This window comes from Gobio gobio, assembly GCF_949357685.1.
Source record: "Gobio gobio genome assembly, chromosome: 10".
Classification (NCBI taxonomy): domain Eukaryota; kingdom Metazoa; phylum Chordata; class Actinopteri; order Cypriniformes; family Gobionidae; genus Gobio; species Gobio gobio.
In genome coordinates this window covers 49,755,717-49,780,764 of record NC_137116.1, presented here as the reverse complement: position 1 = coordinate 49,780,764, position 25,048 = coordinate 49,755,717, and the positions used below count along the sequence as shown (strand labels likewise).

Genomic DNA, 25,048 nt, shown 5'->3' with positions numbered 1-25,048 from the left:
TCAAGTTAACCATTTATGTTGCACTGACTGAAACTGAGCAGTGCATTTCTAGATCCCAGCATGCTTTGCATTGGGATGGATCAGGAGAGTAAATGTGTTGTGTCGATTTTTGAGGTTACCATTATCGTGCACTGAGTGTTGGATTTACATGATTTAATTGTGTAAATCGGTCCCACATGAATCAATTAAGTTAAACAAACATAATTTGTTCATGTGACTTCAACATCATAGAATGAACATTTTAAGTGATTTAATTAAGTAGTCTCAAATTGAAATGTATATGGCTCCCTGACATGAAACACACATTCAATATCATATATTCATTCATCCACTTAAAATTAATATATTTTAATGTTACACAACTGAATCATAATACTGCACTAGCTAGTTGGCAAACTTGTAGCTAGTAACAGCACACATTAGCATCTTAAATGCTTCAGCAAAGCCATTAGTTCTTTTAGTCCACAGCCTAAGCAAATGCTCCACTCTTCTCCACAATGGTAACCCACTGTAATTTTAAATTGTTCTAATAATTCCAACATAATTGGATATTAAACACTATTAAACACAATCCCCCTTTCTCATCATGCTCAAAAATACATAAAATAACACTTTTACATTTAAAATAACATTTACTCTCTCTTGATTTAGCCATATGTAAAGCATGCTGGGAACTAACAAGCCCCGCCCAGTTTCAGTTAATGCAACACAAATCATTCATGTAATCTCAACACAAACGGATTAAGTAAACTTCAATTTGACTTATATTTAAGTGGATTGAACACAGTCAAATTAAGTTAGGAAAAAATGTATAGCAATTGTGTGGCTTTAGCGTATTTTAACTAAGCAATTTAAACAAGCAATACAAATCTTTTTTTTCAGTGTGAAGTATAGACCTTGTGGTTAGGCTATGCTGTTCTCAATGAGCTGTAACTGTGCTAATGCCAGTGATGTGAAATGTTTTACTTGGTCATTACTTGCATGCTACAAATGTTACACTTAGCATGTGAAAAAGTTTTGTGTTGACTATTAGTTTTTATAGAAATAAAGAAAATAAATTAGTTTGACACAGATCCCACAATCTAAATATGGTCATCAGTTCTACCACTCTTTATCCTACTTTATAGTTGGAATGACATGATTTGTTTTCGTAGTCCTGACTAAATAAATTTAAGTTCATACAACAAGATTACAAAAAATCATTTCAAAACAATTAGATTTTGTTGGAAAAACGTAATTCAATTTCGTGGAAAAGTTTTCCTTCATTTAATTAAGTTCGTTCAGCAGCTTGTTTTTTTTTGAGTGCACGCTAAATGCGTGTGGACAACAAGCACACATGGTGTTTGGGTGTACGCTTGGCCATATTAGAACCACATTAGAGGGTGTAAAACTGCTGGTGGATTGCAGATGGTACTATTAATTTTAATGAACACTCGCTCTCTTCTTATTTAGCATCACAAACTCCATATTAAACCTAATTTGTACATAGTATTCACATACAGACAGATAGATGACAGAAATCGGTTGATTGAATGTTTCAATAGCTCACTCATAAATAAATACAACTGTTTTGTTCCTAAATGAATCAGTGTTGTTGAATGAATCGGTTCAATGAATGATTAAAATCATTCTATCATTTTTAAAGTGACCGGGAGAGGACTTCACTTAGTTTTGTCGTGGGAGCGTGATAATATGTTGTGGCCACGAGATATTAAAGCTGCACTATGTAACTTTCCGTCCGCTAGAGGTTGCCTATTCAAAACAAAGGCGTAGTTTGATGACGCCACGTTTGAGGATAGGACTCGGGCAGAAATCATGTTCATGGATGCGATTATTAACGTTACTGTAGTGTGAAGCAGAGCAGGACCGAGTGTTGTGGAGCTGAGCAAGGCCGATGGAGCGATTGTTAAAGGGTTAGTTCACCCAAAAATGAATATTCTGTCATTAATTACTTACCCTCATGTCGTTCGACACCCGTAAGACCTCCGTTCATCTTCAGAACACAAATGAAGATATTTTAGTTGAAATCTGATGGCTCTGAAAGGCCTCCATTGTAGTGTTGTTTTCGTCAACGAAAAGTATGACTAAATATCGTCGTCAACGAACCTTTATAACGTGACGAAAACGAGACGAGACGCAACGTAAATGCTGGTCATGTGACGATGACGAATAAAAACGAGACTAAATGTGGTTCACAAAATAAAAACTATGCTAAAATGTCTCTTCATTTTCGTTGACGAAAATGAGACGAGACGAAAAGTCGCGTTTTTATTATTATTTTGCAGTATTTTTGTGCGTCTCATTCAGGGGCTGCATCAGGGCGCACTGCTCAGACGCAGGTGACATCACTCTCTTCAAGCCCCACTCGCGCGGCGTTTTAGAAGATTTAGCTCTGGTGAGTGAACGAGACCGATAGGCGGGCAGTCGGGGTTCGTAAGCCCTATTCGGACGGTAATTATTTGTCCAGCGGTCGTAAGGTGTCTTTATCATTTACAGGGGCTAGACAGTGATTTTATTGTCGTCTTAATCCAGAATATCAGTGTTTTTCTCCCACCACCCGTGTAAAAATCTCCGGCCGAATGACCTAAATTACTGTTTGACAAACACCAAGGTCGTGTGGTGCCTTCTGAATCCACATCTCTGAGTTTTCAATAATATATAACTTCAGAATTCACGGTTTATATCCTTTTTGGCCACTGCAGAGCACCGTGCGGCTGTGCTTCGCTGTTATTTGGATGCATTTGAAAGATTTAGACTTGTATTACTGAAATGCTGGCAAGTATTTACAAGAGCAAGATATTTCATCACCGCTCAAAAAAAGAAAGAAAAGCACGTAAACATTTGAAATGTGCCGTTATAACGGCAGCAATTAGATGTTAAAATAACCGCAGCATTATGATTACCTCATAAGCGAATAAGAGGCTGTATTCACTTATTTCCGCTCATTTCCATGTGGAATAAAATTACATCCTTTATTTTGAGATAAAATACAAGACAGAAAAACATTTTAACTATAATGTGGGTCTAATTTTAAACAGATTTAAAGAATTAAATAATAATTTGGATATTATTTTCCTATTATTAAATTAAATTAAATATGCATTTATTCTTATTAAGACATTTGGAAAAACTTTTATTACATTGAAGTGGAAAATAAAACGGGTGTTGTGGAAAAAGATGGGGAGAAATGTGGCCACAAAAATCACAGGAAAAAACACCACGAGCCTTAAGAGACATCTCAATGTTTTTATTTATTTTATTGAAATGTATGTGTGTGTACTTCTAACATGTTTAGTTGGTAAAATAAATATGTTGTAACTTCAAATCAGAGCGTCTTCCGTGTCTCGAATGGATGTATTCTTGAGTCTATAAGGTAACAATAATATAATAAGATAACATTGTTTGAAATGGGTTTGGCTAAAAGAAGATTTTGGTTTTGTCTATAATATGTACTTATACTATATTGACTGGGTTAAATAGAATTGCATTACTAAAAAGAGACTAAAATACAATTTTCATTGACTAAAACTTGACTAAAATGTCATCAGTTTTCGTCGACTAAAACTAGACGAAAATAGCCATAGATAATTCTGACTAAAATAAGACTAAAATGCTCAGACTTTTAGTCGACTAAAACTTGACTAGACTAAAATAGTATGACTATGACTAAAACTAATAAAAACTAAAATGACAGCTTGACACAAAGACTAGACTAAAACTAAAATTAAAACAGGCCGCCAAAAACAACACTACTCCATTGGCACAATGCACGGTTCACTCTCAAGACCCTTAAAAGGCACTAAAGACGTCGTTACAAAGTCCATCTCACTACAGTGGTTCTACAATAACTTTATGGAGTGACGAGAATAGTTTTTATGCGCAAAAAACCCTAAATAACGACTTATATAGTGATGACGATTTCAAAACACGGCCTCATGAAGCTTCAAAGCGTTATGAATCAGTGAGTCGAATCATGATTCGGATCGCGTGTCAAACCGCCAAACTGCTGAAATTTAGTTATCCAAACTGCTGAATCGACTCACTGATTCATAACGCTTCAAAGCTTCATGAGGCCGTGTTTTGAAATCGTCATCACTATATAAGTCGTTATTTAGGGTTTTTTGGGCACAAAAACTATTCTCGCCGATTCATAAAGTTATTGTAGAACCACTGTAGTGAGATGGACTTTGTAAGGACGTCTTTAGTACCTTTTAAGGGTCTTGAGAGTGAACCGTGCATTGTGCCAATGGAGGCCTTTCAGAGCCATCAGATTTCAGTAATGCAGCTCTTTTTTATCATATTAGATGCATCTGAATGTGTTGAAAATGATGTTATGACATTACTCTGTGCGTTCACACGGCAGCTGCTATATGACACTATGACAGCGTTTCTGCAAAATAACACCGGAAATGAGAGTAACGCAGATATGATGCAATCGTCAGGCGACTCCCTCACACGTCCCGGTTACTTGGGTAAAATAGCAATTTTCTCACGATTTACAAATAGTTGGAAACATTTGAGATATTGTAAGTACTCAACTGAACAAAATATATAATACTGGCCTAGTGGTTTTTGGATATTTTACTGAAAAAATGTTACATGGTGCACCTTTAATTTGTGGGAACATCATATTAACATGTGGGAACGGGATATAATGTGGCCACGAGATCATTTTGTCATGGTAATGGCATCCTTATGTAAATTTTTTCTATTTCTATTATTCAAAATTTCTATTATTCAAATAAATAGATAAATAAAGAAATATAGTAAATTATATATATCATCAGATTATATATATATATATATATATATATATATATATATATATATATATATATATATATATATTGTATAATTTGTGCTCTATTCATATGATGCTAGGTGTGTCAGAATCAAATCAGATGTAAAGTCCAGGCCTGGTCCTCTCTCGTTCTTCACTGTTGTCGCTCCTCCATTTATTCATCCATATCTCCATCAGTGAGACTTGAGCGCCACGCAGGTGACTCTCATTAGCAATCGTACGCTCTCACGGCTCTCGGCCTCGTCCTGCTTACCACAATAATAAACAGCAAAGGTCTTTCAGGAAATAAAAACATCCCATGGCTTATTCATCTATATTATAAAACATCGGTCCCACTGGGAACACATTCAGAGCTTGAAGGAAGCCAATTATTTGCATGGAAATTTACGTTCTCTTTGAGAGTGGCCCATGTAATAACCTTAACCCAGAAAAAAAAAAAACACACACAAACAGCATGCAGTCTGATTCGCTTTACAGAAGAGGTAAATATTTCAACGGAGCCACTTCATGTGCCATCCTCTGACCATGTATAATAGATAACGCATTTCATTTCACCTGGCCACTTTTGAAAAATAGGAAATTATACAGCAAATACTGCTTTTTCAAGAGTGTTGTGATTACACTTGAAATTTTCAGAAAAGGCCAGCACAATCTGCTCGAGGAATAATGCATTTTTTCGTTCTCCGTTGAGACCAGCCTTACAATTCCAGCCTGTCTGTAATCATGAGAAATCATTACTCTCTGCTAAGATCAATGCCAGCGAGAAACCGTCTGCCGCTGTGGCGTGCGGCACTCGGCCATTTTGAAACAACCTAGGGGTAGCGCTAGCTGCCTGAATATAAATAGAGCAACCACAAGAATCGTTTGGACCTCCAGACCTTTAGTGGTCATGCAAAATTCAAACCGTCAAGATGGAAAAAGAAAAAAAGAAAGATATGCTGAGACTTTTCCCCCTCTGGCAATAATGTTACTTTCAACTTTCATCACCTTTTAAGATCTGCCATCAAAAACCAACCCCCTTTCCTCTCCCTCCACATCTCCAGAGTTGCTTCTCAAGAGTTACAAGGGGAGAAAAATACAGCAATTAGCGGAGATCCGGGGCAGGACCAGATACGGCAGAGAAAGAACCATTAATCTGCAGGAGTTTGGGAGTAGGCGGTGGTGCTCCGGTTGAAACTTTTCTGGGTTTAAATTGAAATTAGATTGATATATTTCATTCCCCTGCCATGCCAACAAAGTAAGATGCCATTGCTGGTGCAATTTCCTCTCAGATGCTTTGATTGCCGCCCGTGTCAGGCCATCTTTCAAAGAGCTTTCTCTTGATGGACTCCCTCGACTGAAGTCTGTCTTTAGAAGAAAAAAAGAAAAAAAAAAAACCATTCATGAACCGCGCCGAGACTGCTTCTAGGTTTGCTCTAGTTTCTTCAATCGCTCTGGTGGTGTGCTCTAACTCTTACATGGTTAAATAAAAAACAACTAATGTCCGATATGCTGCCTCGGGTTCAAGCAAACTCAAAATTTAATCTAGAAACAGAAAAAAATCGTTGTATACACACCCTCAAGTCATTTCAAACCCATAGGAGAGTTCATGAGAGAGGTAGCGATGCTGGATTGGTGAATGAATCGTTCATGGACCCAGATCACAAAGATGATCGGATTCTTTTACAAATTAATAGCTCACTGGAGAGGATTATCTGTAAAGAATTATTTAATTTTTATGTCTTCTGAATCATATAGCTTCAAAAGACAGTGAATATGGCGCATAAGTTATATGGACCACTTTTATGATGCCTTTGCAAGTTTGAAAGCTCCAGAACCCATTCATTGTGATTGCATGGACAATATATTACTTATATACAGGGCTTGACATGAACTTTTTTTTCCAGTTACTAGCCACTCAGCATTTTCACTGGCCACAATTTTGTTGTTAGGACATTTGTTGTTGGCTATATGTAAATTATCAATGTAGACATCCAAATCAAGTCTACATGAAATGTATAACATGACAGGTCATCAACAGCTGTTTGTCTGAAAAATAAATAAAGAGTTTTATTTCTATCAGCCATGACATAGGCCTATTTAAACCTAGCATATTTTGTTGTTGAGCCCATACAGTAACCTAGTGAAATAAATATCCATATTTTCATGTGATTTGAGTTTATTTTATTAGATCTAAAACATCTAAAAGTTGTGCATCACACCTGACACCGAGATCAACACTTTACAGTTGGTTTTATGATTGTAAGCCATTCTCTTCAAATGCTATTAAAGTTAGAAGCATGTATACCAATGTCGTATGCAACTTTAGAGACGGCCCCTAAAATTCAGCATTGACTAATCTGATCGTCCCTGATTATGACATTGCATTTATAAGCTCAACAGACTTGCGTGTGATTGGTTATAATGTGCATTGCGATAATAACAGATGCCTTTTGAGAAGACCCGTCAAAGTGGCTAGTGGGAGTGACTGTGTTACACGCCACAACTGAAATCCACCCGCAACGGGCAGGTTGGCGGGTGTTAATGTCAAGCCCTTGTCAAAATATTACATTTCTGTGTTCCATATAACAACAAAAAAGGTTTGGAAGAACAAACAATGACAGAATATTCTTTTTGGGGTGAACTATTTTCTTAAAAGTAACTTAAAAGTCTTGATTAAAAAGGCAAATAAAATAATAATCGAAAGCAACAGAAATGCAGCTGGAGCATTTTATGGGTCTCCTAAAAATAAAAGCAATTCATTGTGTCCCAAAATACAAAAAGCAAAACATAGAGGACAGCACTACTTATTAAAATGCCTCTGGGGACTCCGGTTTCCAATATTTGAGGTTTTTTTTGTCTGGAAGTGCATTGTTATTTTGACGAATAGTACTACGAGAAAGCTTTTGACAGAGAGAAAAAAATATTACACAAAGAAACAAATCAATGCATTCAAGCGCAAAATAATCAGAATTTCTTGAAAAAGTGCTGGGGGGTAATTGTGGAGGAAACAGTATGCAACCTTTGGTGTTAAATGAGCTTTGAAGATCCAAATGTCAGCTGCACCATCTGACAGTGCAAATGAGATCACTAGCTATTAGGAAACCAGAGGTGAGGGGCTGATCGTTGGGAATCCAAAATCGGGTCCATTTTTAAAAAAAAGCAATACTGGAACTGAATGATTTTTATGACTTTCAGTTCTGTTTATTGTACTTGCTTATATTTATGTGGACCAACACTGTACTACACTACTCTTGACAGCATTTCCTTCACTGCTACTCTATGTATCTACAGTGCTGTGGCAAAAGAAATGACATTTTGGCAGTGCTGTAAGTTTTAGATAGCGGTTTGAATTGATTGTGATAAGAGAGAAAGACTGGGTGCTGCAAAATAATGCAGTGCAACCATTCTACAACAAAGATTCTTAAGAGCCGTTTGGCTTAAATTAGTCGCTTAAAAAGACTCAAAATTCAGTCCTGAACATGCAAGTTATAGTTTGAATCAGTGTAATAGCTCACTGTGAACAGATGATCCTTATGAGCAGTTAGTTTGAATGAATTGGTAATAAAGACTCTAAAATCTGTCCTGAACATACACTGCTATAATTTGTGGTCTGCAGTATTTTTTTTTACGCTTTAAAGTCTTTCCAAGGCTGCATTTGATCAAAAACACAGTAAAAGTATGGAGTACTATTGTGAAATGTTATTACAATTTAAAATAACTGTTTCTATTTAAATATATTTTCAAATGTAATTTATTCCTGTGATGGCAAAGTTAAATTTTCAGCCTCATTACTCCAGTCTTTAGTTTCACATGATCCTTCAGAAATCATTCTAAAATGCTAATATATCAATGTTGAAAACAGTTGTGCTCTAATGTCAGGATACTTTGATGAATAGAAACTTCAAAAGAAGAGCATTTATTCAAAATAATTTTTTTGTAACATTGTAAATGTAATACTTTAAAGACAAGTGAGGTGAATCTGAACAGACTGTACGTGAAAACTGCCTATAGAAATTCCTTTAAACACAGTCTGATAATTCACAACCTCAGTGTGGATTCTTTCAAGTGTCAAAACAGTTCAATCACAGTTCATTCAAATGAAAACAAAAGGGTGTAAGAAATACCCGGCATGCAAACAGGTGTTATTTTGCAAGCGGATGAAATGTGGGAGGACGTGAAGCAGTGCTGGGCGATATGCACAGATCGTTGATACACAATATTACCGTGTATAAGCAAATTATTTAATTGCTTATTTCTTTACTCATTAATTTGCTCATTTTATATAACAGAATCTTTTCATTTTGGAGTGTTTTGGAGTGTTTATTAATAAATCAGGTTATTTCCCAGTAGTGAGGTAAAACATAGCCTCATCATTGGTGTATCTGACTCGGAGTATTCCATTTATTATGTCTGTTGTGAAATAAAGTAGTATTTTATTTTAACAAGCCAGCAGGAAATGTATGGACACATATTATTCTCTTATACCGTTACAGATGCAGCATTTTGACTGTACTTCTGCACGTTTTTATAAATCTTGGATCAAGAAAGAGTCGGAGTTTGCAATATATTTCCTCCTCCCTATGGCCACATCCACACATAAAAACCAGTATGTGGCGTTGTAATTCTGCCACAGAAATACACTAAAAAAAAGGAGAAGAAGAGTTGTGGCTCGAAGGGGTACAGCAATGGTCAGAAGTGAGGCAAAATCTCACAATAATATAACAATAAATAAATGTGCTACTTACCAGATTGTGTTTTATTAACGCATACACCTACCCCAACCCTAAACCTTCCCTTACAATAATGCAAATACAGTAATTAAATGATGCAATATTGATTGGCGCAACTGGGCAGGCGCACATCAATATTGCGTCATTTAATTACTGTATGTATTTAGGTAGGTTTAGGGTTGGGGTAGGTGTATGCGTTAATAAAACACAATCTGGTAAGTAACACATTTATTTATTGTTATTTTATTGGGAGATTTTGCCTCACTTCTGACCATTGCTGTACCCCTTCAAGCCACAACTCTTCTTCTCCTTTTTTTTGTGTATTTCTGTGGCCGTAGCTGTGTCCCTTTCTAGTCTTTACCGTGCGGGACGTGGTGTGATGACATCATCGTTTCACAAAATATACGGATTGGCTGTACACACGGAAACGCAAGGGTGTCGGTTTCAGATTTATCCACTCTGGGACCCGGTTTTAAAAAATACCGGTTTTAGGCTCCTAAAACGCCGGATTCATCTGGACGAAACACTGATACGATACAACATTTTTACGTATACAGCTAAACGCGTCTCCGTGTCAACGGGGCCTATAGCTACCTCGAAAAGCTTGCTCTGTTTGGATGTGATTAAATGCACCGTATAAAGACGCCTATCACATATGCACACTTCAAAAAGCCCAAAGAACGCAGGTTGATATGTTTACATGCCAGGAGAAATCGGGGTAAGGGGCAAAAATCTAGCTGAGTCGGTCGGTTTATGCTTAAGCTATTTATGGCCCTGTTTACACCTGGTATTAAGATGCGTTTTGGTCGATCAGATCACAAATGGACGGCGCTAAATACAGGTGTAAATGGGGTCTAAAATGCTTTGAGCTTGTCCACTTTCGAACACTTCCAGAGGTAGTCGAAAAAGCATTCAACCGGATTGTTTACGTAGTGTAAACGCTCATGTGGTCGAATGTGTTTGAACAGCCACAAAAGACGGCCTACTCTCCACCTACTGACCTGATGCATACACATTATAGGAAGCGTGCTAGGTGTACACAGGGCTTTCTTCCAATAAAGGTAAACGAGCTAACGTGTTTACATGACCACATGCATTGTCGGCTTATTCAGCATACTCGGGTTAAGAACGTGCATGTAAATGCGCTCACTTGTTCCCTGAAAGCCAAATTGAAAGCAAATACTGACTGAGCTTTTGGCATCTGTCGTAGCATTAACAGCACATATTTCTCTTGTGGACCATACATTAATGACAAAACAAGAATCAATATTTATTGTTAAACTAATTTTAAGTCGGTGCTTTTGATTTTCACATATGACTGATTTGTGCTGTGTTCGGACCTAAAGACTGTTATTAGGCCTATATCATTTTAATGATATTAATATTACTATTCATTTGTAATTGTATTATTTTTAGTGTCATTAAATGTTTTTTTTTTATGTGCTATGGAAACAAAACAAAATGCTGATGAACAACGGTGCCATTTTCATCTTGGCTCAAACAACATCTGTTTAAAAATGATGCGTCTCTTTTATAACAAGCATTCTTGACAATTTGTGAATAAATCATCTTGCAATTCAATTTTGATGTAGTTTTGTAGTTGGTTTTAAAAACATTTTCATTGAGGAGTTCTCAATCTTCATACACGCGTGTCGGTGATGTCGCAAGTGTGGTTATGTCGTAATGAAATTAGGGAAGGCAAATGAATTGTAGGTCCTAATATACATTTAATAATAATGCTAGCCTTATAATAATAATAATAATAATTGAATGCATTCATGAGAAAATGCGCCAATTATCGTCTTGATAATATTGCCATGGGCTATTGTCACAACCCTAACGTGAAGTTCATGTCACTTCACTTCTCTGTTTCCTCGCATCCGAGTAGAAATTAACATTCTGTTCACAAGCTTCTAACAGTGGTTCACATCACCCTGACTCATGTCACACTTTCTTTTTTTCTTTTTTGCAACCAGTATGCTGAGAGATAGACTTTTGGGGTGAAGATTAGATCCGTGTTAAGCTGATGAAAACATACAAACCGAAATAAACGCTCAATGCTGTAATTTTCGGCCTCTTTGCTGTTGGTCAATTTAACAGAGTATTTAGCAAAGTGTTGTTCAGGAACGTGCTGTTTGGGGGCGGAATACACCTGTGTGCTGACGGCGGTAGCACAGGGACATTATTCCAGACATGGCTGACAGACACAGCTGCCTTCCAGATGTTTATACATCTGATTACAGCATAAATGAAGTATCTGCTCCAATTAACCACAGTTTGCCATCGTTATTTGTAGTTTCAGAGGATTCTAGCCCCATGTGCACTTTCTCCCCCTGACCCTCTCTGCCTGTTTTTCTTTCGATTTCTATATGTATATGTGAGCAGGCATTTTACTAATCACATTTAAAGAGAAAGATTAAGTAAAAATGAAAACTGTGTGGCTATTTTTTTGCTTACAATCAACATAAAGTATTATAAAATTGGTCCATATGAATCACAAGGAATGATTCTGAGCCGTTTTTTAAAATGAATAAAAAAATTGGTCTTAAACATATGTATTTTAATCAATATAAAGACTCACCACAAACGTATGCTTCTTATGAGGAAGATATTTTAAATAAATCAGTTAAAAAAGATTCTGCGCCAGGACTTTTAAATGATACAGGAAATCAAAAAGACTCAGTCTTGAACATTTACCAATTTCAATCAGTGTGAACATACTTGTGTTAATGAATCAGTGTAAATACTGTAAATTAGGGATGCCACAATTCTCAATATAATATTGAACCGTTCGGTACGGCATTCATGGTTCAATACGCGCTTGTTTTGCATTTAATTAATTATTTTTCTACAAATTCTATCATTTGCCTCCATCCCAATACTGAACAACGCGGCATACATTCACATCACACGTTAGTGGTAGAGTTATACTCACGGAAAACTATAGTTATTCACAATCACGAGTTCATTATTTGCGTGCGTTTTACAGCCTTGCCGGCTAAACATTTCATTCACGTGCTAATGCACTGTTTTAACATGCGCTTTTCCGAGCGGGCGCACTAAACGCCTGTCAAACACGCGATTACTGAACTAAGTAGTCTTTCTGCGCTAATACTGTCAAATACAGGTTAACATAAACACAGTCGGTTATGTCTAAAGTGAAAGTAAAATCGGCGTGTGTCTGTATATTAGATGCACGCAGGTCTTATTGAAAGACCTCTAAATTGACAACAGCGCAGCCTAGGGGACACACGCTGTCCTTAAAGGGACAGTTCACCTCTAAAATTACGTCATTATTTCCTCACTCTAATATTGTTCCAAACCTGTATTCATTTCTCGATGACAGAATTTTCATTTTTGAGCAAACTATCCTTGTAATATTAATACAACAACAAAAGACAAAGAGAAAATCACTCACTGCTCTTGACTGAAGAACTTTAATACAGTAGCTTTAATAAGAATCAATGTATATTTTATAGTGAAGTCTATGTAGTGTTTTATTTTTACATTTATTCATTCAATTTCATACTTAAATGCTGCTGTACAGCTCTGAGCTGCCAGTGTAAATCTTTATATACTGTACATTTATTTTATATTATACAATACACTAGGAATGTGTACAAGGGTTTTTTTTAAGTAAAGTTTTAAGTTTAAGTAAAGTTTTTCAATTCTTTTAAGTAAAATAAAGAAAGAGTATTGCAATAAAAAAATAGTATTTTTTCTCCTTAACCTCCTTCCTGTCGCTTAAAAATAGAATATAAAAAAACTGATGTGACAAGCCATCAGAACCGAACCGAAAACCGTGGTTAAAAAACCGAGGTATGTATTGAACCGTGGACTAACTGTATTGTTGCATCCCTACTGTAAATACTGCAAATGGATGATGCTTCTTCTGGGCCATGTCTTTTATACTTAATTGGCTAAAAAGACTCAAATTCAGTCTTGAAATGTTAGCTAATGTATTGAATGTATCTGAACCAGTCTAAACATCTGCAAACATATGATTCCCATGAGAATTTTTTTTTTTTAATGAACTGGTTAAAAAGAGTCAAAACAGTCATGAACATATGAGTTACTGGTCTGAATCAGTGTAAAGACTCACTGTGAAAGGATGATTTTTCTGGGCCAGGTCTTTTATATGAAACAAGAATCAAAAAGACCTTATCATACACCCGGCACAATTAACATTTTCACATCCTGCGGCACGTTGTTTAAATAGCAAATGCATTTGTGCCCATCTGTCCGCCCATGGGCGAGCTGGTCTGAAAACGAGGTGTGTTCAGGTTCGTTGTTGACGTGTTGCTATTTTGAGGCAACTGAAATAGACTGCGCCATTGACCAACTAAAACTTGGTCTTAAGTATATATTTCAATATGTTATTTAAAGAGCGTGTTAGTAATATGCGCCTATAGGCGGGTACACAACATGCGTACACTCTGCATATTACACACACAGGGACTGGCAGCAGCACACAAACATTTTTAAATATGAAAAATTAAAGGATTCAAATGTAAAAGATTATGATTGTGTACATAAATATAAAAATGCCTACATGTCATAATGGATAGTCACTGCATGTATCAGAATTAGCCTATCTATTTGCAGTAATGGCGTGGAAGCAGGCGTCATTGGACGAGCAGATCTGTTTCCTCGCTATTAAAACATTCAGTTTTTCCTCTTGCAAATTCCGCCATGTAAATAGCGATTCTACCAACTGACTTTTAAAGGGAATGGGAGATGAGACTCTGATTTATTGCACATGACTCATTAAGAGAATAGAGACAACCCTTTTGGACCGCCGATCATTTTTCCTGTCGTTAAACTAGCAAAAGTGCATTTGGACAGGCCCTAAGTCCACTTGTGCCGTGCGCTTTAGACCAGGGGTTTGCAAACTTTATGATGCCAAGGACTCCCAAATATGATGAACCTTTATGAGGGACCCCCTTCCTAAAATCCATCTATTTTTATGTACGAAAAAACATTTAAACTGTTAGATAAATAGTAAGTGTGACATTATAAATACAACATATTGTTTCCCAACTTAAATTGGCTATTAATGTTGGATGTATAAAGAACATTTTCAATTAAAAATTATTTGTATAAGCAACTTTCACAATAAATGTATGTAAGCAGCTTACGTACTGTGTTAAGAATACCGCCTTACAGCCCCAGTGAGTGAGATAAAGGGGAATATAGTGAGAAAAACTCACTAGAAAGCAAACGTATACAATTCTGGAATGTATACAGCAAAAAAGGAGAGAAAATTTAGAGAAAATTAAACCATTAAGAATATTTGGTAGACTTTATCCATTTTTGCTTTGTCTTTTTATTCTCTGAAATGTTTTGGGGACCCCTGAGGGCCTTCTGGAGGACCCCTGGGGGTCCCTGGACCCCAGTTTGAAAACCCCTGCTTTAGACCATGAGCTTAGATTGTTAAAAAATAGAGCCCTCAGTTTTGAACATGCAAATTACAGATTTCAATCATGCGAACAAATGATACTTATGAGTGGTATTTTTAAATAAAAAAAAAAAAATTCAGTCTTAAACATGGATTTGAATTAATGAATCGGTTAAAAAGAGCCAAAATCAGTTACTGGTCATATTCGGTCTAAATACTCATTGTGAAGGGATGATGCTTCTGGGCCAGGTCTTTGACCCTGAATTGGCAAAAAAAGCAGGGTTATTCAAATCTTGCCCTGGAGGGCCAATGCGCTGCAGCGCTGCAGTTGATCAAACTCACCTACCTGTGATTTTCCAATGAACCTGAAGACATTGATTAGCATGTTCAGGTGTGTTTGATTAGGGTTGGAGCTAAACTCTGCAGCGCATTGGCCCTCCAGGGCAAGATTTGAATAACCCTGATTTAAAGGATTGATCTGAATCAGTGAAAAGGTATGATTCTTGAATTATCTGTCTGAATCAGAGTAACAATCATACTGCGATTCTTCAGGGCTAGATCTTTTATATGAATTTGTTAGAAAAACATGCAAGTTATTGGTTTGAAGTAGAGTAATGACTATATAAATAACTATATATTCAAAATCTTAATTCATAAAATAATTCTACATCGCACACACGGTTTGGTGCTTTTTGGTATTTTCAGAGCTTGACACACATAGTCACTATGAACTGTTGTTAAATAAAAAGCTACATAAAAAAAAACCTTCACATTTTTCTTCCTTTTTATTCAACAGAAAAAAGTAACACCATGTGCGTTTGGAACGACATGAGGGTCAGTAAATAATGACAGAATTTCATTTCAGGCTGAACTATTCCTTTAATAAAACACCAGAGACCAAGTGTTTGGAGAGGCAGAGAGAGGACAGCTCATTCAACCTCTAACAGGGAATGTCCATGGCAGGGATTGTGTGCATGTCCGAGCATGTGAAATTACAACCCCCTCCCCCAGCACCCCTCTCCGTGACCCGCCTGAACTACTCCGGTACCAGCAGAAAAGCCCCACATCCTCATCAAAAACCGCTGGAGGCCTTGGATGATGAATAGGGGCGCTGGATCTATTAATTCAGTGTAACAGTTCCTTTCTGCCTCTTCAGATTCCCAGCGCTCCCGGCACGCTTAGCGGTGCTAAGCTAATGCTCTCAAAACCGCAAAGCAGCTTTGACTGTAATCAGGGAATACAATATGTCAACCTTTTCATCACACTATGTACTGTATGTTATCCAGCGAGAGAAAATAAGAAAATACATATGCTGGCACTTGTATCGGAACAGAGGAAACAGCGTGTCTGTGTTTATAACACAAGGACAACTGTGTGGCGTCCTGTCCTCTCCGCTTCTACCACTGACCTTAATGAAACACATTCAGAGACTGATGACCATAAAGATGATGTGTCATCAAATATCTTCTTTCCTTTTACCGCTTAGTCTAAGATTTTAAAGTCTTAGTAACACCATCTGTTATTTGAAATATCTTCTTTCATTGCAATAGCCTTGCATAGACAAAGACAGACTTACATAAAGCTTGTGATGTTCCCCAAGAATTGTTCAAAGAATCTTCTCAGAGGCCACCGAACAAATGAGGATACGGCGGTAACAGTGTTCTTTCAATTATTCATCATCAGATGCGTTTCACATAGTCCAATCAGTTAGTCTTACAAAAAATAATACCACTAAATTTAATTCAAACGAAGTGCTGTTTTTTGTTTTCGTACGCTTAAAGGACTGAAAATGTTGAATAGATCTGAAGCGACTTGTTTATAAAGAAGAACAACACAATACAAAGTCATCCCTGTGAACTGATTAGAGCATCCTTAAGATGACTGAATGCTATCTGAAAAGCAAGACCTGGAAACGTGCCACTTTGAAGCAATCACAGTGTTCCACTATAATTGCAAATTCACAAAGTGGGCTGTCTTTAATAATGATGATAGAAAAACACTGTCCACGTTATTAAATAACTCCTACAGACAAAAACGAATGTTCACATCCCAAAAGTGTTATCATAGATGTCGATTTGTTTCCGGTGGGTGCCCACATTCCGTACAACACCAAACAACCTCGTGCAAAAATACATTCCCAACCAATATAGATGACATTTTTATTCACCTCTGTTTCCATGAGCAAATGATGATTGGGCTCATTATATCAAACGCAACAAATGACTCTTAAAACATTTTACAATTCTCATTATTCCGTAATTAATTATAGCCTACAAGAACAGGATACTGTTGTTTTTTCTGTTCGGTGCGCATGATGAATAAATCTCGGAGAGAAATGCATGGACTTCAAATACATAAGCTCCTTCTATCCATGAGTATCCATGATTATTAAATAATAAATAAATAGGGAACTTGCTGACTAAAATCAGCTTGAAAATGCCATCTCATGAAACAAAGGTGAATCTGTAATACAATGTGTTTTTTCATCAGTCAATCGCCTGAACTGGACCACGGAGCAATGGAAGAAGGCGGCCTGGTCTAATGAATCACGTTTTCTTTTACATCACGTGGATGGCCGGGTTCGAGTGCGTCGCTTACCTGGGGAACACATGACACCAGGATGCACTATGGGAAGGCGGCAAGCTGGCAAAGGCAGTGATGCTTTGGGCAATGTTCTGCTGGGAAACCTTGGGTGCTCCCATCCATGTGGATGTTACTTTGACACGTACAACCTACCTAAGTATTGTTGCAGACCATGTTCACCCTTTCATGGAAACAGTATTCCCTGGTGGCTGTGGCTCGTTCAGCAGATAATGCGCTCTGCCACAAAGCAAAAATGTTTCAGCAATGGTTTGAGGAGCACAACAACGAGTTTGAGGTGTTGACTTGGCCTCCAAATTCCCCAGATCTCAATCCAATCGAGCATCTGTGGGATGTGCCGAACAAACAAGTCCGATCCATGGAGGTCCCACCTCGCAACATACAAGACTTAAAGGATCTGCTGCTAACATCTTGGTGCCAGATACCACAGCACACCTTCAGGGGTCTAGCGGAGTCCATGCCTTGACGGGTCAGGACTGTTTTGGCAGCAAAAGGGGGACTAACACAATATTAAGATATATAATATAATATTAGGTCATAATGTTATGCCTAATCTGTAAATTAATATATTAGCCTAGATGAAACCCTTAAAAAACTGAAATGAAAAATAAATATATATATAAACGTTATAAAAATGACAAAAGCATATCACTAAATTACACTCAGTGTTATTTACTGAAAGTAAACAAGTCATTTAAAACTACCAGAAAGGGATTATAAGAGCAAAGAAAGCCTGTCGAAACGGACAAAACAAGAAGAAAGTGCATACTAAAAGTTATTTTTCCATGATATCTCAACGTCAGCAGCACTGTTAATGAACCTAAATTAACTTTTCATATAAACAAACTAATCAGTTTTCAGTAATTCAGTCACAAAGGTCTCTGCATTCTGACATGCTCCGGAAACAAATGAAGCCAATAAACTTAATAAAAGTTCTACATCTGCATCTCCTACACCTACACAGAAAGTGCACCGAAGACAACTTCTTGATGAATAAAACGTCATGATAAATGTGAACTTCGCAATAAATACAAGATTCTGATATATCATACTGCTATAGCATAAAATGCCATTTATATATTTTAAATGATTAAAAATGACTATTACAGATGAATCCACGATTAAACAGGCTTCTATGTTAAGAACAGATCAGTAGCTTGGACAGACTTCCGCTTATAAGCCACGATCTAATCCTGTTTACGTTCAATAAACCTGAGCTGGCAGACCTGATGCTGACCTATGATGACAACTCTGAGATGAGCTTCAAAGAAGGGAACCATTCAAGACCACATCGTCAACAATTATAAATCGAGATAACTCAAATAACAAGATCCTTCATAACAACTGAAGAAGTCACCAAAACTAAACCACTCACATTATAATCCAAAAAGCTGTCTGAAGCAGAAGCGCCCTTTTTGCAGAGTACTCTATGCTTTTCTGCTTGTCAGATTCTTTTAAATGCATACAGTGCTGCATAAACGGCACAGCAGAATCTTTACCGGTTGACACATTTCTATCGTTGCATGATATATATACTGCCAGTCCTATGTCTTATCTTTTTTTTTTATTCAAAAGACCATGAAATTAAAACTCTTCTGCGTGCGTCGAATGAGGAGGCAATGCTCTCGGAAAAGATATTATGCTCTGTCTATTTTGTATGCAGCTGCTGTAATGAACTGTACACTTGTGAAACATCGGTTTGAAGCGTGTTTGTGCATGCGAATGCGCTCATGCGCGTATCTGTGACCTGCTTACTAATGCGTGGGAGCGTACGCTTAACAAGTCGATGCCTAATGGAGTGACTCATTACTAGTCATTTTCATTCCAACGGCTGCTCGGTTAATTCAGATATATTTAGCAAGAAAACATACATGACCGCTGACTTTGGGAACGGACACCAGAGCGACTCACCGTCCATCCGCCTCCATCAGTAGTCATGTCACAGAAGACCTGGAAGCCCGCTGGGTAATGTGTGGGGAACACGGAGTAGATACCATCCTCTCTTTGCCCGCTGGCGTGGATGTCACTGCAGTCCCTGGGTCTGGAACCTTGCAGAAGATAGGACATGTCAGCATCATCAATCCACATTAAGCGGCAGGCCATAACTGCATCAGATTTGTTTGAAAGTTTTTTGAGAGACCCGTTACAGTTTGAGAAAAGAAAGCTTCAAGACTTCTGTCATCTCGCACCTGCTGTCTAAGCAGTGGCATGTCTCTTTCACACGGCTAGAAAGCTTATGAGGGATTGGGAATAGGTGTGAAACCATTCTAGGGCTCATTAGGGCTGGCTGGAGAGTCGAGAATATGTCGCTAATGAGGAGTTTTTTTACCTTCTCCACCGGCGCAGCCCTTGGGCCGGACGCTGCGCATCGGAGCCCTCTGCAGATCTGCCTTGAGACGGCTCTTGATGTTTCCGGTTTCTTTCTGCATGGAGCTGAGCGCGTCGCTCACCGAGTTCACCACTTTCACCATGTTGATCTGACTCTCTGACAGCAGCTGAAGGGAGAAAGCAAGGAAAAGTTTAAGGATAACACAAACGATCCGTTTCTTTTATTGAATCTCTCAAGAGACTTGCGTACTTGTGTGAATGAATCAGCTGGCGGATACACAGTTGCCACATTTGTTTTGATTCACTTTGCAAAAAGTGCTTTGTGAAACTTTTCATATGGCAAATGAGATTTAAACCTTTAAATGTTCGTTTTTTTATTTATAAAATAGAAATATATAAATATAAATAATGATAATTTCTAAATTAAAATTACCAATATTTATTATAATATTTACAATACTGTTTATATATATTATTTAATATAACAATTCTAATAGTACATATAAACAAATTTGAATGTTCAAAAACTATTTCTAAAATATAAATAACCAGTCAAAAGTTTGGAATCATTAAGATTTTTAGTCCCTTCTGCTCACCAAGGCTGCATTTATGTTATTAAAAAATACAAAAAACTGTTTTCTATTTTAATATATTTTAAAATGTAATTTATTCCTGTGATGCAAAGCTGAATTTTGAGCATCACTACTCCAGTCTAGCCTGGTGCCAGCCGAACTTAGCCCCGCCCACAACATTTGAGGTCGGGAAGTTCGGTCTGGACTTGATCCGTTGTGAAGCAACTATGCTCGAACCAGAGCTGTTTGGATCAAATTGTCAGGGCGGGCTTTATAACATGATGGACAGATTATTAATAATTTTTTTTAATTTGTTTGTTTTTACATTGTTATATAGCGCTTTTCTAGGCACTCAAAGCACTTTACATAGAAGGTGAGAATCTCTCCTCAACCACCACCAATGTGCAGCACCACCTGGATGATGGCAGCCATTTTGCGCCAGAACGCCCACCACACACAAGCTGATTGGTGGAGAGGAGACAGAGTGATGAAGCCAATCGTGTGTATATATATATATATATATATATATATATATATATATATATATATATATATATATATATATATATATATATATATATATATATATATATATATATATATATATATATATATATGGGGATGATTAGGAGGCCATGATGGACAGGGGCCAATGGGCAAATTTGGCCAGGATGCCGGGGTTACACCCCTACTCTTTATCGAAGGACAGGGATTTTTAATGACCTCAAATAGACCTCGGTTTAACGTCTCATCCGAAGGACGGTGCTTGCTACAGTATCGTGTCCCCATCACTATACTGGGGCGTTAGGACCCACACAGACCACAGTGTGAGCACCCCCTGCTGGCCTCACTAACACCTCTACCAGCAGCAACCCAGTTTTCCCAGGAGGTCTCCCATCCACTGACCAGGCTCAGCCCTGCTTAGCTTCAGTGGGAAACCAGTCTTGGGCTACAGGGTGATATGGCTGCTGGCAGATCAACAGTAACGTAATCATGCACGCCACCAAAGAGCGATTGGGTTGAATTTGTTCTAATCCTAAACGGAGAACTTCCAATATGCATTCACCTTTTTTACAACACCGGCAAAGATCGTTTACACTCATCTTCTTCTTCTACTTCCTCCAGTGTGCGTGCAGTCGTGTTCTGTTAAAACTATGCGTCACTCCGTTGCTCTGATTGGTTGTTGGTCTATCCAATTGAGTGCAGAGGCATTTTCTTTCCTGGTTCGGTTGAAACACGCCCCATAATCACAGCCCAATGGAGCAGGAGCAGACTCATATTCTGACTAGAATCTGAGTATGACGACGTCAGGCTAACTCCAGTCTTCAGTGTCACATGATCCTTCAGAAATCATTCTAATATGATGATTTGCTGCTCAAGAAACACTTATGATTATTATCAATGTTGAAAGCAGTTGTGTAAAACATTTGTTTAGGATTCTTCGATGAATATAACGTTCAAAAGAACAGTATTTATCTGAAATAGAAAGCTTTTGTAGCATTGTACTACCGTTCAAAATTGTATTTCATTTTTTGGTAAAGAACTTAAAGGAACTAATACATTTATTCAGCAAAGATGCATTAAATTGATCAAGTGACAGTATAGACATTTATAATGTTGCAAAAGCTTTATATTTACATTTATGCATTTTACATTTATTTACATATATTTCAGATAAATGCTGTTCTTTTGAACTTTCTATTCATTAAATAATCCTGGGGAAAAAATTACACAACCGTTTCAAGATTGATAATAATAATGTTTCTTGAGCAGCAAATCGGAATGATTTCTGAAGGATTATGTGACACTGAAGACTGGAGTGATGATGCTGAAAATTCAGCTTTGAATCAGAAATAAAATGCATTTGAAAAATACATTCAAATAGATAGATAAAAAAGTTATTTTAAACTGTAAAAATATTTCACAATAATACTGTTTTTGCTGTATTTTGGATCAAATAAATGCAGCCTTGCGAGCAGAAGAGACTTCTTTAAAAACATGAAAAAATCTTACAGTTCTCAATGTGTGTTTGTGTGTGTGTGTATAACAGACATAACAGACTTCTTTCAAAAACATTTAAAAAAAATCTTAATTAAAAGTTAGCCTCATTACTCCAGTCTTCAGTGTCACATGATCCTTCAGAAATCATTCTAATATGCAGATTCTTATGATTATCAATGTTGGAAAATGGATATTTTTATGTAAAAAATAGCTTTTACGATTTCTTGGCATTTCCATGCAACGCTTTAGCCTTTCCTAAAAGCCTGGCTTAAACAATGATAACAATGAAGTCTCTGTATCAGCATGTGGTCCTGGGTTCTGCGTTAAAGTAACAGGTGCACTATGCTGCACAACACTGATAGTGCTTCAGTTTAGCGGGCTCACGGCCAGTGGGTCTGGAAGCCGCTCGGTTTGAGTTTCCCAGACAGCTCTCTTTATTGCCTGCATCAGCAAAGCCGCTCAGGTCACCTCGATGGAAAAAAAACCCCGTAATTCTGAGTGAGGCAAACTGAGCCTTTCTCCAAGGACAGGTCTTTGTGTCGCAGACATCAAATAGCATGAATCAACATGGCACTTGGGCATGTAGGAAGCTCAGCTGGCGATTAGCAGAAATTAGCCCTAAAGTGAAGCCCTTTTCCTATGACACATGAAAGCGTAAAGCTCTCCTTCGGGGTGTGAACAAGCATCAAGTTCTTTGAGAGTGTGTCGCTAACAAGTCTGTGTGTGCACATATGTCACTGTGACAACACTGCAAGCTAAGTGTGTTGGTGTGTGTGTGTGTGTGTGTGCTTGCTTGAAGTTGATGACGGCTGATGCACTATGTACTTTCTGTGTGGATGGTTGGGACATTATCACTCGCAGCTCTCGACACACTGGTTCGCTCCGGCACGCTGCCATAGCAACAACACTTAAACGTCCGTCTTTACAAGGCCTGTCCAGCATCAAAAGAAAAACGTCAAACGCATGAAAAAAAAACACAACGTCCCCAAAAGTACAATGCACGCCTTGCTCTAGCCCTTAACTAAGCCGTTTGTTTAATGGCTCGAACCTCTTGGCATACACTCAACAGGACGCAAGACCTTAGTCACCTCAACTGCTCTAAGCATTGCTTCCTTTTCATTAAAGAACGCAGCAGGAAACTACCAATTAAAAGATCCAGCCCTTCAAAACTCACCTTGAATCATCCATTTCAACGGCTGTGTTTGGAACAGAACTTATTGAATACTATACAGTATACATTGTATACCACATATTTTTTAAACTGTATGTGAAACAGTAGGCATTATTTCATGATGAATGTTTCAAAGTCTGCGCACAAGATATTAATCAGAATTTGTATTGTAAACACATAAATATTCAATTTACTAATCCTGTATTTATCAGAATGTTGGGGCATGTAAAAACCTTATTTTGAATAATATTTATTTTTTATAAATTAATAAAAGTTATTATTATTATTATTAATGATATGTTTATCCAAAAACAACAACAATATTATTATTATTATTATAATATATTTTATAATAAGTAAAGAAAAGTAATACTATTATTATTATTATATTAATAATGAGGTATTAATATTGTTATTCAATACAACTGTCACAATTCACCAGTGTGAATTGGTGAGAACCACCCATGAGAACCACCTGAGAACCACCTGAGGGCACTCCACTTCAGACTGTCACTCCACCCCGGACTTGTCACTTCATCATAAACTACATTACCCATAATCCTTTGCCCGGACTCATCATCACTCATTGTTTGCACCTGTGTCACATTACCCCAGCCTATATTAACCATGTTCACACTGTCTTTAACTGCGAAGTCTTGTTTGTCTCTATACTGCATTTCTGAGCGTTTCCCTGGTTTCATGTCTCTGGTTTTGGATTTCTTGCCTGTTCCGTGGATTACCCGTTTGCCTGTCTCTCCTGCCTTGTTTGCCTGTTTGGACTGCTTGCCTGTGTATGACCTGTTGCCTGTTTTTGACTACGATTGTGGATTACCCCTTACAAATAAAGCTGCATTTGGATTCTCAACCTTCTGACTCAGAGCAGTACGTTACAACAACATTATTAATAATATTATTATTATTGTATTGATAATAATATCATATAATAAACAAATAATTATTACACTCATAATAAATGTATTATTATTATGTAAATGTAATTAGTTAATGTATTATTATTATACATTTTTATATTATTATCATTATTTTAATGACAGTAATGTTGTTATTCAATACAACAACATTATTATTATTATTAATAATAATGATACATATTATTATATATTATTATTATTGTAATAATTATTTTTGTATTATTATTAGTATTTTGAATATCCAAAGTAACAGAACATTTATTTTGATCTGTGTATGTCCAAAGCAAAGATAATTGTAGATGACAGCATTAATTATGATAATAATAATAATAATAATAATAATAATAATAATAATAATAATAATAATAATAATAATAATAATAATACATATTATTATATTATAATATATCATTGTTATTATTATTGTAATTATTTTTTGTATCATAATTAGTATTTTGAATATCCACAGTAACAGAACATTTATTTTGATCTGTGTATGTCCAAAACAAATATAATTGTAGACGACAACATT

General features: G+C 36.9%; 1 protein-coding gene across 3 annotated transcripts in view; it reads right to left on the bottom strand.

The window, feature by feature from the left end:
* The window catches only part of fibcd1a (fibrinogen C domain containing 1a), a 201,222-nt gene that overhangs the window by 103,047 nt on the left and 73,127 nt on the right, over nt 1–25,048 (bottom strand). For all 3 annotated transcript variants that reach the window (XM_079826743.1, XM_079826745.1, XM_079826744.1), the window contains 2 exons: nt 19,842–20,007; nt 19,424–19,560 (listed from right to left, as the gene is read on the bottom strand). In XM_079826743.1, coding sequence (XP_079682869.1) covers nt 19,424–19,560; nt 19,842–20,007 — 303 coding nt within the window. The remainder of the gene's footprint in view (nt 1–19,423; nt 19,561–19,841; nt 20,008–25,048) is intronic.